The 14003-nt window shown below is 48.5% G+C and overlaps 1 protein-coding gene and 1 long non-coding RNA gene across 4 annotated transcripts; one reads left to right on the forward strand and one right to left on the reverse strand.

Moving 5' to 3' along the window:
* Nucleotides 1–1786: 1786 nt before the first annotated feature.
* Nucleotides 1787–6374, forward strand: MLF2 (myeloid leukemia factor 2). Of its 3 annotated transcripts, XM_028532214.2 has the most exons (10): nt 1787–1991; nt 2079–2164; nt 2533–2610; nt 2863–2989; nt 3241–3276; nt 3857–3910; nt 4323–4451; nt 4624–4783; nt 5366–5578; nt 5825–6374. In XM_028532214.2, the coding sequence occupies exons 3-9, from the start codon at nt 2561–2563 to the stop codon at nt 5551–5553; spliced, it is 744 nt and encodes a 247-aa protein (XP_028388015.1). In that variant the 5' UTR covers nt 1787–1991; nt 2079–2164; nt 2533–2560; the 3' UTR covers nt 5554–5578; nt 5825–6374. The 3 variants fall into 3 exon arrangements, with proteins under 3 accessions (XP_028388015.1, XP_028388012.1, XP_028388016.1); XM_028532211.2 differs by lacking the exon at nt 2079–2164 and having other exon boundaries at nt 1791–1991; nt 5825–6349; XM_028532215.2 differs by lacking the exon at nt 2079–2164 and having other exon boundaries at nt 1824–1991; nt 2517–2610; nt 5825–6349.
* Nucleotides 4371–5015, reverse strand: LOC118498676. The gene is made up of 2 exons (XR_004901147.1): nt 4931–5015; nt 4371–4472 (listed from the first exon to the last, which is right to left on the reverse strand). It is a non-coding gene; the product is annotated as an uncharacterized LOC118498676 (long non-coding RNA).
* Nucleotides 6375–14003: the final 7629 nt, after the last annotated feature.

A 14003-nucleotide genomic window follows, 5' to 3' on the forward strand; every position in this document is an offset into this window, starting at 1 on the left:
CAGGTGGTCAGCACCCCCAAACTTGCTTGTTCGAGGGTCAGCTGTACTCCTAGGAGCAGTAATACATTGAAATGATCACTTTAAAATCATGCAAAGGTAAAAATGATAACAGATTCTTAATTTTGGGAAGAAAGAAGAGAAAGAACTATAGGCACCTAAAGGCAGTGAGTAGAATGCCAAGTATTAGAAAAGGTAAAAAGGAGGAGGCTAAAAGCGAGGTTGTATCTCCTGTCCAGTCTTGAAGGTTGGACATGATGGAACGAGAAGGCAGAAGCTGGAAGGTGAGGGGCCACACTTAGTTAAGTCAGGGCTACAGAACTCTCACGGGGATAAGTCGATCACGTGTCGAACTGTTTCTGTTTGGAAGAGGAAAAAGGGCACTTGCATGGTTGGATGTCCAGAGATAGAGCATCTGAAACATAAATGTAAAAGATTTTACTGAGTCTCTTCCCCAGGAATATCAATAAAAACAAATGTTCTTTTATTCTTTCTTTGGTTTTGTCAGTCTGTCCCTTTCTAAATTATCTGTTTCTGTACCTTTTGTCTTTACTATTGTTTTTTCCTCTTTAATAATGATCAAGTCCAAAGAAACCTGAGAAGCCATGACCCCAGTACTTTTTCCTGAGTCACCAAGGACCCCTTCCTCTTTCTTCCCCAGGGAAGTGTTGGGAACAAGCCTTTCTCTTTGGCAGGCTCCACATAGCACTCATATGGCTAGCAGCCAGAGTAAAGAACCAGGGAGAGCTAGAGTTTGGATAAATCTGGTTTAAAGTCCATCCTAGACAGTCCAAATCCCCTGACACCCAGGGGGAGGGCCTTTCAAGTTGGGCCAGATTTTATGCAAGACATTTACTATGTCAAAGTATCAGTCTTTGGCCTGGAGTCAGGTCTCCAGAGTCTGTGTCTAGCTCCACCCCTAGGTGATTCTGGTTAATGGAGCTATCCAACCTTTTTCTTCGCCTCCCCTAGTTTAGACCCTTGACTTAGCTACCTGACAAGAGGCAAGAAAGATCAGTGCAAGACTGGGAGCTCTTTAGGGCAAAGGAGTTGAAGAAAGGAAAGGAAGGCTGGCATTTAAATAATTTCAGAACTACAGCCTTTCCCTAGTCTGACCCTCACGGCAGAGTGAGGGGTTTAGGAGCCTCACCAACTAACTCCAGCTAGGGGATGCAGTCCCAGCCTGGCTGAAGAGTGCCACCTGGCGGCTGAACCTCTCCCCACCTGGATTCTCTCTGCCCCGCCCGCGTTCTAAGCCAAAGCTAGACCTGGGCAGGACTGTCACCTCCTCCTGTACGTCACTTCAAGGACCACGCCCCTGCCTAGATCGCACCTCCTTCTGAAAGGACCGGCCCCTAGCGCTTTCCCTGCAGAATTGCCGCCCTTCATCCCTCTAGGGCTGAACGCTTCTCCGGTAGAAAATCTGCTCCAGGTTCCCCAGGGATCCGCCTCATCTAGTCCTCCCCTGGGAGCCTGCCCCTCCCCCATGGGAATCTACCCCTGTCCTCTTCCTTCCGGAGTGAATGTGCTGCCCCGCCTCAGCCCCGTCCCTCGCGAGGAGTGGACTCCTGTGCTTCCCCCCACCCCAAACCATTACCGGGACCCTTTTCTGGTCCTCAGAATTCAAATCCAGATTACCAATCAGACCCCCCCACTCCATATCCCCAGAGAACCCCTGCACCCTGCCCTCAGCGTCCGACACCCCAAGAGCCGATCCCTGCCTCCTCTCCACACCCGCCAGCGGGCGGAGCTCCCCGGGCCGGCCCCGGGGTGGGCGTCCCCATCGTGACGTCATTTCCGTCCGGGCCTGGCCTCGGGTCGGGCTCCGTGGGCCGAGGGGGGAACGGAGGTGGCAGCTGTGGGAGGTGCCGGCGCGGGAGAGCGAGGAGCCCAAGCCCGGACCAATCCTGCGTCCGGGGCCGCAAGCCCTGATTCTGCAGCGCATCGAGAGGCGAGACCGGCCGGATGGGCCGCTGAGCCCGAATCGGGGACCGGTGAGGCTCTATCGGAGCGGGGTGCAGGGGCTGCGAGCCTGGGATGAAGGGAGGGGATGGAGTCAGGCCCGCCTCTCCCACTTACAGGGAGGAGAGGCCGGGGCCAGGGGAGCCGCCGACGGTCGCGGTGGGGACAACGAGGCCCGCCAGAGGAGGCCTGGCAGCGGCTGGGTGTAAGGAGGGGGCGGGATGGCTTGGGTCATTAGGGAGTGTAGGGCCAGCATTTAGGATTCACAGCCGGAACTGTGGCGTCGGGGGAGGGGGTTGCTTCTGGCCAGAGCTTTGGGAAGAGGATGGCAGTGAGTGGGGGAGGCAGAAAATTGAGAGGCTTGGAAAATGTTCCGTGGCCCTCCTTGCGAGAGAGGTGTGAAGAGCTGTTATCTTCCTAGAGGGTGGTGGTGAACACCTGGAGAAGGGTCTCACTGGCGTTTGAGCTGGGGGAGGGGTCAGCTACAATATTTGAAAGGGACAGTGCTGTAGGAGTCCCGATATTGAGCCGGTGTGCAATGCTTGGCTGCCTCCAAGTATCAGATCTTTACAGTGTGGAGCCCCCTGGAGCTAAAATCAGGATGTTCCGATTCATGAGGGACGCAGAGCCTGAGGATCCCATGTTCATGATGTGAGTATGCCCTCCCCCTCATGCCCTAGAGCACTCGTCCCACTCCACTTTAGGTCTCTGAGTAATTCCAACAGACATCTGGGTTCCCTCTGTGGGTACTGATGGGAACTGGCTGGATACTCAGCTCCAGCTCTGACTTAGAGGAGAAGTAGGCGTCTGTGCCACTGTTTCCCTAGGACTGTTTTCTTTTGGGAGCAGAGGGTGGTGACTGTTTGGCCCTTCTGCCATCTGTCCTCTCTACTCACTCCACAGGGACCCCTTTGCTATTCACCGTCAGCATATGAGCCGAATGTTGTCGGGTGGCTTTGGATATAGCCCCTTCCTCAGCATTACAGATGGCAACATGCCAGGGACCAGGCCTGCCAGCCGCAGGATGCAGGTAATGGTGCTGTGTGTTCATGAGACCAAAGAAAGGTTGGAGGGTGGTTAGTAAAGCATTTGATTTTCTTTGCACTATAGCCTTTAGCAAGTAGGATCATCCAGGAGTCGGGGGGAAGGGGTCTGGAAGAAGGGCTCAGTGATCCCATTTTGTGAGGAGGATGGAAAAAGGGCTGAGGCCATAGACTTGGTTTGGGATTGCAGTGACATAGAATGTGGTCTCTGATGTGTGTCCCTTCTGTGTTCCTGCAGACTGGGGCTGTCTCCCCCTTTGGGATGTTGGGAATGGTGAGTTCTCATCTTCTTGTGTCCGTCCATCTCAGGTACACTTAGATATTCCTTCCAAACGTGCCCCTCTGGAGTAGCCTCGTGGGCAACCCTAGAATCTTTTTATAGTGTTCCCACAGCGCTGGGCCTGCTGTGTGCTATGAATCCTATAAGATAAAGATGCTGATATTGGTTCCTGTCCTTTCAGGAGCCCTGCACATTGGGGCAGTGTAACTGTCTACCAGAGTTGATTCTTTTGAGCAGAGAGTTGCAGTTGAAGGGGCACTTACACATGGTTTTTAGATTTGTTTACGAGTTCATGCCCACCACTTTACAGGTTACAATCCATTAACTTTGGCATGCTTCCTGAAGGTGGGAGGAAATAGGGCAGTCAGGAGGAGGAAAATGGATCAAGGCAGCCTTGGAGACTGAGGAGGAGGGCAGGTGGCCGTACACAGGAAGAGAAACATGAAGAGAAACGTGTTCACGGACAGTGAGAAAAAGCAGGTGTTGGGTGGGAAGGGAGAAGAGAAAGGGACTATGTAGCCACACAGCTAGGGGGTCATCTCTGAGCACTTATTCCGCCTTCTCTCTGCCGCAGTCGGGTGGCTTCATGGACATGTTTGGGATGATGAACGACATGATCGGGAACATGGTGAGACTCTTGCCCCATCCCCCATCCTGGCCCTGTTCTCAGTGACTGCTGGCACCACCTTGAGTCCTCAGAAGCAGGAGTGGGGAAGAGTGTGCTAGAGAAGGGGTCAGGCTGGGTAAAGAAATTGAACCTGGAGAGCACTGGTTCCGGTGTCTGTTCTCATGCCTGAGAGCGAAGCAGCAGCAGCAGCGCTCTTATTAAGTATGCAGTGAGGCTTGGTCTCTGAAGGCCCTTCTTGTTCGTTGTTGGACTCAGAGGAATTTGGGGGTGATGATGAGTCCTAACATTTCTTCCGTTTTCACGTTTTGTGAGGAAGATCTGAGCACGAACAGGCCTCTGAAGTGTGGGATCCTATCTCCAGAGGACAGCCCCCCCCCCCCCCTTCAGTCCCACTGCACCCTTTCCTTCTCAGGAGCACATGACTGCTGGAGGCAACTGCCAGACTTTCTCATCCTCCACCGTCATCTCCTACTCCAATACGGGTGATGGTGCCCCCAAGGTCTACCAGGAGACGTCCGAGATGCGCTCGGCACCAGGCGGGGTGAGTTGGAGAGCTTCTCTTCTGTCAGAGAAGGCAGGGTTTGAAGGGCAGTCATAGAAACCCTGCCTTCTATTGTCAAGATTGGGTCATGGGTGGTTTTGTCTGTTCTGGGTCGCTGTGGCCTGGGCTTTGGAATGGGCAGCGGAGGGTGCTATGTTCTGCCTCGTCCCAGATCCGGGAGACCCGGAGGACCGTGCGGGACTCGGACAGCGGACTAGAGCAGATGTCCATTGGGCATCACATCCGAGACCGGGCTCACATCCTCCAGCGCTCCCGAAACCACCGCACAGGGGACCAAGAGGAGCGGCAGGACTACATCAACCTGGATGAGAGTGAGCCTCGCTGCCTGCTCTTTGCCTTCCCAGCTTCTTGTCCAGTAATCCCTAGCCAAGTTCCCGTGAGCTAGGAGATACCAAGTTTTTCTCCCTACCTCCATAGATATTTTGGAAGGCAAAGCATAGTGAGCCCCATACTCTTACCTCAGTTGGCGCCTTGTTGGTGTAGGAGCTGAGCTAGGTCACCAGGGAAGGGTAAACTTTGTCGCCTAAGTAAGATACTGGTAGTAATCTACCCTTTCCACCTGGATCCTTTTTTTTTCTCCCTGTTTTTTAAAAAACAACAAATATTTATTAAATACTTTGTGCTTGGGACTCTGCTCCCTAACTAAATAATCATCCCATTCCTGATTTCCTTCTGCAGTAGTCATGCCTTGAGCCTGCTAGTGGCTTCCAGGAACCGCACTGAACCAAAAATTGCTAAATAAAGTTGCCCTCCCCCGCACATCCCGACACACCTGCTTCCAGCCTCCGTGGCAGTTTTTCGGGCTTAAATGTCTGTGGCTCACTCTTAGGTCTTCCTCCAGAAGCCAGGCTGTCGGTAGCTGGTGTCATGTCTGCTCCCTGTGTCCTGTGCAGGTGAGGCCGCAGCATTTGATGATGAGTGGCGGAGGGAGACGTCCCGCTTCCGGCAGCAGCGCCCTCTGGAATTTCGACGGCATGAGGCTTCAGGGGGTGGGGGCCGAAGGGCTGAAGGGCCTCCCCGTCTGGCCATACAGGGACCTGAGGACTCCCCCTCCCGACAGTCCCGCCGCTATGACTGGTGAGGGCCCTGGGCCCTCAGCCTCTCTTGTAAGTATCTGAGGGAGAGGAATTGTTAGATGTCAAGCACAGGAGGGGGTTAGGGAGTGTGCCTGTGCTCCTCACTCTGCCAGGAGGCAGAGACGGCCCAGGTGCCTAGCAAACCCTGCCTTGGCTGGAAGCTTTAGGTGGTAGGGAAAGGGAGAAGAATGCTCTCTCTGGCATCGGGAATAAACCCCAGCTTCGGCTTTTATCACTTGTCTTCCTTTAACTTGTGCTCATCTCTCTCCCCTCTAGGTACAGGCTGAGAGGCTCAGAAATCATCCCCCGATAGAACCTTTTCCTCTCCAACCCCCACTCCCACTTTAATATTAAATTAACAGGCAAGCTGGCCCCCATCTCTCCCCGGGGGCCCTAGGGGGAGCCTTTCACTGCCCCCTTTACCTACATTTTCCTTCTTTAACCCCCTTACCACGATGACTCCACCTCTCCTGTATCCACTAACTTGATTTTTCATTTTGCTGCTCCGTCCTTGAACTTCCTCACATTTCCCATTCTACCCCTGCCATACGTTGAAGGCTTCCGGGGGAGCTCTGGCTTCAGGGGCCTCCTCCCTCCCTCAGCTTCTTAGGATCTTTGCCCGCCTCCTCCTCAGATCCCCTGTTCTGCAGGGGCCATAGCCCTCATCCCAGGGCTGTGTGTGGAGAGGACTGGCTCTAGACCCTCTCTCCCTCCCCACCCCCTACACATCACCCTATATCCTTCTCTGCCTTTATTTTTTGATTTGTGCAACTTGTAACTAGGTGTTTATGGAATAAAGGAGAATGGGAAAAAAAAACAAGTGGCACTCTGCTTTACTTCTCATCTTTGCTCTATTCAATTTCAACCCTCCTGTCTCCTAGTCACGTTCTTACTTTCCCTCTATCTTTATGTGTGGCCTTCCTAGCTCAAGTTCAAGCCCAGTGCCTCAGAGGTAATGGCACTGGGACTGTCAGCACTGAGAAGGAGCGGTGGAACTCAGTGGGGCTGGTCTAGGAGGATGAAATGTAAGCAGCCGCCTTAATGACTCTCTCCCTTGCTTTTGCTGTCACTTCATTTGTCAGGAGGAACGTAGGGCATATCTGTCTCATCAGTGCCTGAGGAATTTGCTACCCCTTGTCCCTCGGGCATCGCCTCTCCTGTGCACTGTGGGAAGGGACACTTGTGGTGCGGAGCAGGAAGGAGCCCAGAGAACCTTACACAGGCCTCCAAGGGGGAGGAGCTTGGGTCAGCAACGCTCCACCAAACATTCTTCAAACCCTCCACCGCCAGTTGTTGAGAATTTGAGCCCAGGGAAGGAGACCAGACGGGAAAACGAACCTGGAACCTGAGCACTACAGAAAGGGCATGAAGTGCTCAAATTTCTCAAGACGGTTACTCTTGCTTGACCAGGCTCAGCCAAGTGGGTCATCTTAGGAACTTATTAATGATGACAAATGCTTGCCTGGTGAGTCTGTTGATGGTTTCCTCTACCCAACAACAACAACCCCTCCCCCCTAAACTTTAGTTCTTTTCTGCTGATAAAAGCATAAAATCTAACAACTACCACCTTGAATTTCAAGGTTCTGGGTCCTCTCAGCAAAGGGAGGTTTTGAGGGATAAATAGATTCAAGAGGATTTGCCCAGTTGCTCCAGGAGCAGAGGGGAAGTTGAGCTCATCAGCCAGGCACTGACTGTCGCCCTAGGCAGGTGTTAAATCTCGTTAGGTAGGGCCGGTGAGGATACATGATCAGGGTCTAGGGAACCATCCCAGTGGCTAAAATAATCCAAGAATCCCAGAAGTTAAACAGGTACAGTTAATCTATCTCCACTTGGGTGTCGAGTTATGGATGATGGAACTCAAAAGTGTCCACAGCCCTCAGCTTCAAGTGTAATCTGTGCTGTGTCCAGATGGACATTTACTTCCTGTAGCTGTGGAAGTAGCCTGCAGCAGTCTCCTGAAGCAGCACGTGAAAGCACTGGAGTTGTACGAGGAGCCCATGGGCTGGGTTGTCAGCTCCGCTCTGCCACCAGCCTAGCCATCCGGTCTTGGGAAGGTCATTCACTTCCCTGGACTTCAGCCATGCAGGTCCCTTTTAGCTATAAAATCTTAGGCTACAGTTAGTGCCCAGCCTCTCGACCCGGATTTTGGTTCCAGGGCCCACGAACCAAAATGGGTGGGTGTAGTTCTGAGTGGGGGCCGCAGCAGGGCAACGGTTGCCCTTACTTCCATGTCGGTGAGTCACTCCAGTGCTTCACAAGCTCTCTCATCCGGGTTCTGGCTTTTGGACACATGAACTAATTTTCAGCCCTGCTCCCTGCTCTCGGGTGAGGACCACCCTTCAACTTGGCACTTGCTCCTAGGTCTGTCACTGTCGTTCTCAGCCATGATATGTCGTGGGAAGTTTGTGGCAGTGGCCACCCAGTGAGGTGCTCAAGAACCAATCTCCTGTCACTTCTGACCTGTCTGCCATTGTGGGCAGAGGGTCAGGAAGCAGAGACAGGAAAGGAACTTTCTGGAGGAATGCTGACATTTTATTTCTGGTCAGCTCTCCAACTGGGCCCAGTGTCATGTACCTCAGCCACTCCCTTAGCCCTCTGTCGGACAGGTGTCCAGAGGGCATGGTCAGATTCACTTAGGTTACTCCCCTCACCCCAGAAAAGTACAGGCTAGAAGAGGCTGATGCTTAGTGGAAGACTACAAATTACACAATGTGAAATGATGAATACAGACTGGCCTGAGCAAGACTTGGCTCCACCACTTATCTATGACTCTGGGGAAGATTCTTAATCTCGCAAAGTCAGGGTCCTGCTTTGTGAAATGGGACTTTCTAGGCACTGGTGGCAGTGGTGATACGGATTCATAGCTCAGAATTATGAGAATTAAGTGAGTTTGTCCAGAGAAAGCATTTGACACAGTGCATGGCATATAAATGACTGGTTTCTCCCCAGTTACTTGGTCCCGGTCTTGCTCCTTCAGTGCTCCCTGTGGTCCTCATCTGTGGTTCCATCCGCAGGACTCCTACGATACTTCCAGGCACAGCCTGGAAATCGTCTTACTAGCCCTGACTCAGCCTCCAGCCTCCCATTCTCCTAACTACCAACTATCATCTTTCACCCTTTCGTTCCTCAGCTTCACAGACCAACTTCACAGACTCAGCCTTCACAGGTAGAAACAAATGCTGTGGGCCTTTCTGACCCAGCCCTACTTGCAGTTTGGGATATTTTTCCCTCCTGCAGTAACAAAGGGCATCAGGTCCTAATAACACCTTTTACCCAGTGCCCTCTTCCTCTACCCAATGCCCAAGTTACATAAACAGGGAACCAAGGGCTGATCCCCTCTGACTGTAAGAACCCAGCAGTCTGGTCTCCTAGCCCACATATTCCAGTGCATTTAACTCCGCATACTCATCGTGCCCTACACATCCAGTCCTGGGAATGGGGCTGAAGGAGTACCAAGCGTCAAGGATTCCTTCTCAGGCCATTCCAGTTGGGCTGGGGATAAAGAAAAAAAACTTTCCTTCTCCATTCCTTATACATCCTTATACATCACTGGGGTCTTCAGATAGGAGAGGTGGGAGTCAGGGGAGGCTACATTACAGGAGAGATGAAGACAGGGACAGTTAGGCATAGGAGGTGCTGACAGGTAAGAGAAATAACCAAGGAGACTGGGGGCACTGGGAAAAAAGACTATACCCGGTTCCCCAAGGGGGCTCCCAACTAGCCTCCACCCACGTGGAGAAACTGGGGGTTGGGGTGGGCGCAGAGCTGACGGGGCTGGAGGGAAGAACACCTAAAGGGGCTGGGGTGCAGGAAGATGGCAGAGCTGCCAGGGAGGGGGAGCCTGAAGCCCACTGTGGAGCGTGCTGACAGCTCTGAGCCTTCCCAGCCTCAGTGACCTTAAATGGTATCTCAGGGGACAAGGAGAAGTAGGTAGTGCTCTGCCCGCACCTCACTCAGGCCCGTCCGCCTTCTGGACTGTCTCTGAGATGAGAGGAACCGAGTGAGCATTCAGAATTCCTTGCCTTTTCTCTGCCTTTTATGATTCTTATTCCTGGAAGACCTTATCTTTGGGACAGGAAGAGGGTGCTGCCCCAGCATTCCTTTCAAGCTCTTCATCTGCTCTGTCGCCTCCCATTGGAGAACTTGCAGGTTCTAGACAAGTGTCCCAACGATGTTAGTGTTCTCCAGCCGAGGAGGTCAGCCAAATGCCCGAGGGTTCTGAGGCTAGGACATGTGGACACGTGATGCTGGAGGGTGGGAGAGAAAGGTCATGGGGCGGGCTGGAGCGGTGAGACTGGATCTCTAGGAGAGGGAGCAGAAATACCTTGGGAAAGGTCAGGTGACACTGAAGTGGGAAATGGTTTGATGAAAGTAAACAAAGCCAGGTTCTTAGAAAACTGCTGGTGAACTTCAAGATGTCCTGGATTTGGCAGCAGTTGGAGGGTGGGGGGAGGTTCCCAGTGTGGCAGGGAAGGACAGAAACAGATTCCCAATACAGATAAGATAGCCCTTGATTTAAGTAAATCAAGTATATAATATAATTTTAGAGTTGAAAGAAACCTTAGAGATCACCTCTGGATGTTCCCAAATGTGGCAGCAGATGGGAATCGCCACCCTAGACATACTAAAGCAGAATCTTGAGGCTGGAGAGGGTTCCAAGGCAGCTTAGCGACAATTACAGATGTCATCCAAACCCTGGCTCCTGTGTTACTGCAGGGGAGACAGGGGTGCTTTGTTGAACATCATACAGCTACCTGCTAGCACTGCAAGAGCCTGAACTCAAAACCCAGATGAACACAAACGATACTAATGGGGGTCCTTTAAATAAAAAGTTTCTCGGTGATTTAAAATGTTTTAAATTTATATGAAAATATACCCAAGTAACAGCACAGTGTTTAAAACGACAGACTGCCAGTAGTCCAGTGTGTCTGGTTTTTGAAAAATCTTATTTTACTTTTTAAAAGATTTTATTTATTTTATTTTTAGAGAGAAGGGAAGGGAGGGACAAAGAGAAACATCGATGTGGGGTTGCCTCTTCCACTCCCCCTACTGGGGATCTGGCCCACAACCCAGGCATGTGCCCTGACTAGGAATCGAGCCAGTGACCCTTTGGTTTATGGGCTGGTGTTCAATCCTGAGCCACACGAGCCAGAGCTTATTTATTTTAATATGCAATAAAATTGCTAGGTGTGCAGCTTCTATGAAGTTAATATATATAGGTTTGTGTAAACACACTAGGAGGATCAAAGCCACTCCACCCCAGACCCTTTCCTGTTTCTGCTTTGTAGTGGCCACACCCTTCCTTCAATCCTGGCCCTTGGCAACCACTGATTTGTTCTCCATTGCTATAGTTTTGCCTTTCCATAATGCCATGTAGTGAAATCGTAGAGTATATAACCTTTTGAGAGTGGCTTTTTCACTCAGCTTTATTTAGCCTTTGAGATTCACTTATGTTGTGGCATGTATTAATAGTCCATTTCTCTTTAAAATATTTTTTTCTTTAACTGATTCTAGAACGAGGGGAAGGGAGGGAGAAAGAGAGGAAGAGAAACATTGATCCATTGCCTCCTGCACGTGCCCCGACTGGGGACTGAACCCTCAAGACAGACATGTGCCCCGACTGGAATCGAACCAGTGACCTTTTGGTCTGTGTGACAATGCCCACCTGAGCCACTCCAGCCAGGGCACTAGAGTTCAAGCCTTTTTAGTGCTGAGTAGTATTCTACTGTTTGTCCATTTATCCATTCACCTGTCAAGGACTATTCTCCAGTTTTTGGCAATTATGAGCACAACTGCAATAAACATTCCTGTACACGTTTTTGTGTAAATAGGTTTTTTCTTTAGAATGAAATGGAGTGGGATTGCTAGGTCATATGGTAAGTGTATATTTTATAAGAAAATGAAAAACAAAAACTATTTTCCAGAGTGGCTGCACCCTTTTGCATTCCCACCAGCAATGCAGGAGAGTTCCACTTGCTTAGCACCCTTGCCAACAGATGGTATTGTTTTTATTTTATTATTTGAAATATATATATTTCACCCATTCTGTTGGGTGTGTAGGTATTATATTTATTTTAATAGCTAGCTCATCATGATTTTAATTTGTGTTTCCCTCATGACTAATGATGTTGGGCATCTTTTCATGTGCTTATTTGCCATCATTACAGCCTCATTGACTAAGTGTTTAAGTCTTTCAACCATTTTTCAAAATTGGGTTATTTTCTTACTGTTGAGTTTGGAGGGTTCTTTGTCACATAGGGAATTGCAGATATGTTTTCCCATTCTGTAGCTTGTCTTTTCCTCCTCTTGATGTTTTTTTCAAAGCAAAAGTACTGAATTTTGATGAGGTCTAACTTACCACTGTTTCCTTTATAAATCATATTTTTGGTGTCATTCCTAAGAACGTTTTGCCAATTCTAGGAAACTAAGATCTTCTCCTATGTTATCTTCTGAAAGTTTTATAGTTGTACATTTTATATTTATCTCTCTCTCTCTTCTTGGGTGAGTTTGGTAGCTTGGGGCTTTCAAGGAGTTGGTCCATCTCATCTAAGTCATTGAATTTATGTTTGCTCGTATTCCCTTACTAACTTTATAATATCTGTGGAGTGTGGAGTGGTATCCTCTCTTTTATTCCTAATGCTGGTAATTTTTGTCTTCTCTCTTCTATCAGCATGACTAGAGGGTTATTTGTATTGATCATTTCAAAGGATCAACTTTTGGTTTCATTGGCTTTCTATTTTTCTATTCTCAACTTCCTTAATTTTTGCTATTGTTTTTCTTTTGCTTGTTTTGTGTTTACTTTTGCTCTTCTTCATGTATCTTCACAAGGTACAAGCGTAGATTGTTGACTTTAGGTCTTTCTTCTCTAATATAAGCATGTGATGCTATAATTTTTCCTCTGTTGCTGCTTTAGCTGAATCTGATGTATTTTGATATATTTTTCTTTTTGGTAAGTTCACAATATTTTCCCATTTCTCTTTGATACATGGGTTATTTAGAAGTGTTTAGTTTCCAAGTGTCTGAAGATTTCATTGTTAGCTTTCTGTTATTGATTTCTAGCTATATGATTCCATTATGGTCAGAAAACATGATTTTTATAATTTCAATTCTTTTACCTTTGTTGAAGTCTATGACCCAGGACATAGTCTGTATTGATAAATGTTCCATGTGCACTTGAAAATAAAAAGTGTATTCTTCTGTGTTGTGGGAGTGTTCTATAAATTTCTATTAGATTCTGTTGGTTGATGGCATAATTTATATTGATCAATCTTCAAATTCACCCTTTTTCTGTCATCTCCTTTCTGCTAATAAACCTCTCCAGTGAATATTTTATTTTGGTTACTCCTATTTTTCAGGTTTGTTTAAAAAAAGATTTTATTTATTTAATTTAGGCAGAGAGGAAGGGAGGAAAAGAGGGAGAGAAACATCAATGTGTGGTTGCCTCTCGTCCACCCCCCACTGGGGATCTGACCTGGCCCACAACTCCAGCATGTGCCCTGACTGGAAATCGAACTGGTGACCCTTTGGTTCTCAGGCCAGTGCTCAATCCACTGAGCTACACCAGTTAGGGCCTGTTTTTTAGTTCTAAACTTTCCACTGGTTCATTATATCTTCTATTAAAAAAATTTTTTTTCTTTATTGCTTGTAGAGAGAGGAAGGGAAGGAAACATCAGTTCGTTGTTCCATCTATTTATGCATTCATTGGTTGATTCTTATATGTGCCCTGACTGGGGATCAAACCTGCAACCTTGGCTTATCAGGGTGATGCTCTAGCCAACTGAGCTACCCAGCCAGGGTAACATCTTCCATTTCTTTGCTGAAACTTTCTATCTTTCTATTTGTTTCTTCTCCCAGCATGTTTATACTGCTGTGAAGACTTTTCTTTTAATTCTAACACTTCTGTCATCTTAGGGTTGGTTGTCTTTTCCCTGGAGATTTCTTTGTATACTGAGTAATTTTAGATTATATCCCAGATGTTTTAAAATTGATTTTAGAAGGCTCTGGCTATGTAGCCCAGTTTGTTAGAGCACTGTCCCAATACTCTAAGGTTGCAGGTTCGACTCCTGGTCAGGGCACAAAGAAGAATCAACCAATGAATGCTTCAATAAGTACAGCAACAAATCAATGTTTCTCTTTATCTCTCCCTTCCTCCCCCCCTCTCTAAAATTAATCAATAAAAAAACAAAGCCAAACACTTTATTTTCAAGAAAGGGAGGGATAAAAGAAGAGGGAGAAGAGAGACAGAAACATCAATTTGTTGTTCCACTTACTTGTGCATTTATTGGTTGATTCTTGTATGTGCCCTGATTGGAGATCAAACCCTCAATCTTGGTGTAACAGGACAACACTCTAACCAACTGAGAAACCTCGCCAGGCTACTCTGAATATTTCCAATATTGTTTTGAGACTCTGGATCTTGTTAAAATCCTAAGATAATTTTTAAAAAGATTTTATT

The sequence above is a fragment of the Phyllostomus discolor genome, chromosome 2 (assembly GCF_004126475.2).
Source record: "Phyllostomus discolor isolate MPI-MPIP mPhyDis1 chromosome 2, mPhyDis1.pri.v3, whole genome shotgun sequence".
NCBI classification, from domain to species: domain Eukaryota; kingdom Metazoa; phylum Chordata; class Mammalia; order Chiroptera; family Phyllostomidae; genus Phyllostomus; species Phyllostomus discolor.

Coding starts and splice junctions, on each gene's coding strand:
- MLF2 (XM_028532214.2), top strand. CDS start 2,561: ATGTTCCGATTCATGAGGGACGCAGAGCCTGAGGATCCCATGTTCATG. Junction 4,452..4,623: donor TGCGCTCGGCACCAGGCGGG/GTGAGTTGGAGA, acceptor GCCTCGTCCCAG/ATCCGGGAGACCCGGAGGAC. Junction 4,784..5,365: donor CTACATCAACCTGGATGAGA/GTGAGCCTCGCT, acceptor TGTCCTGTGCAG/GTGAGGCCGCAGCATTTGAT.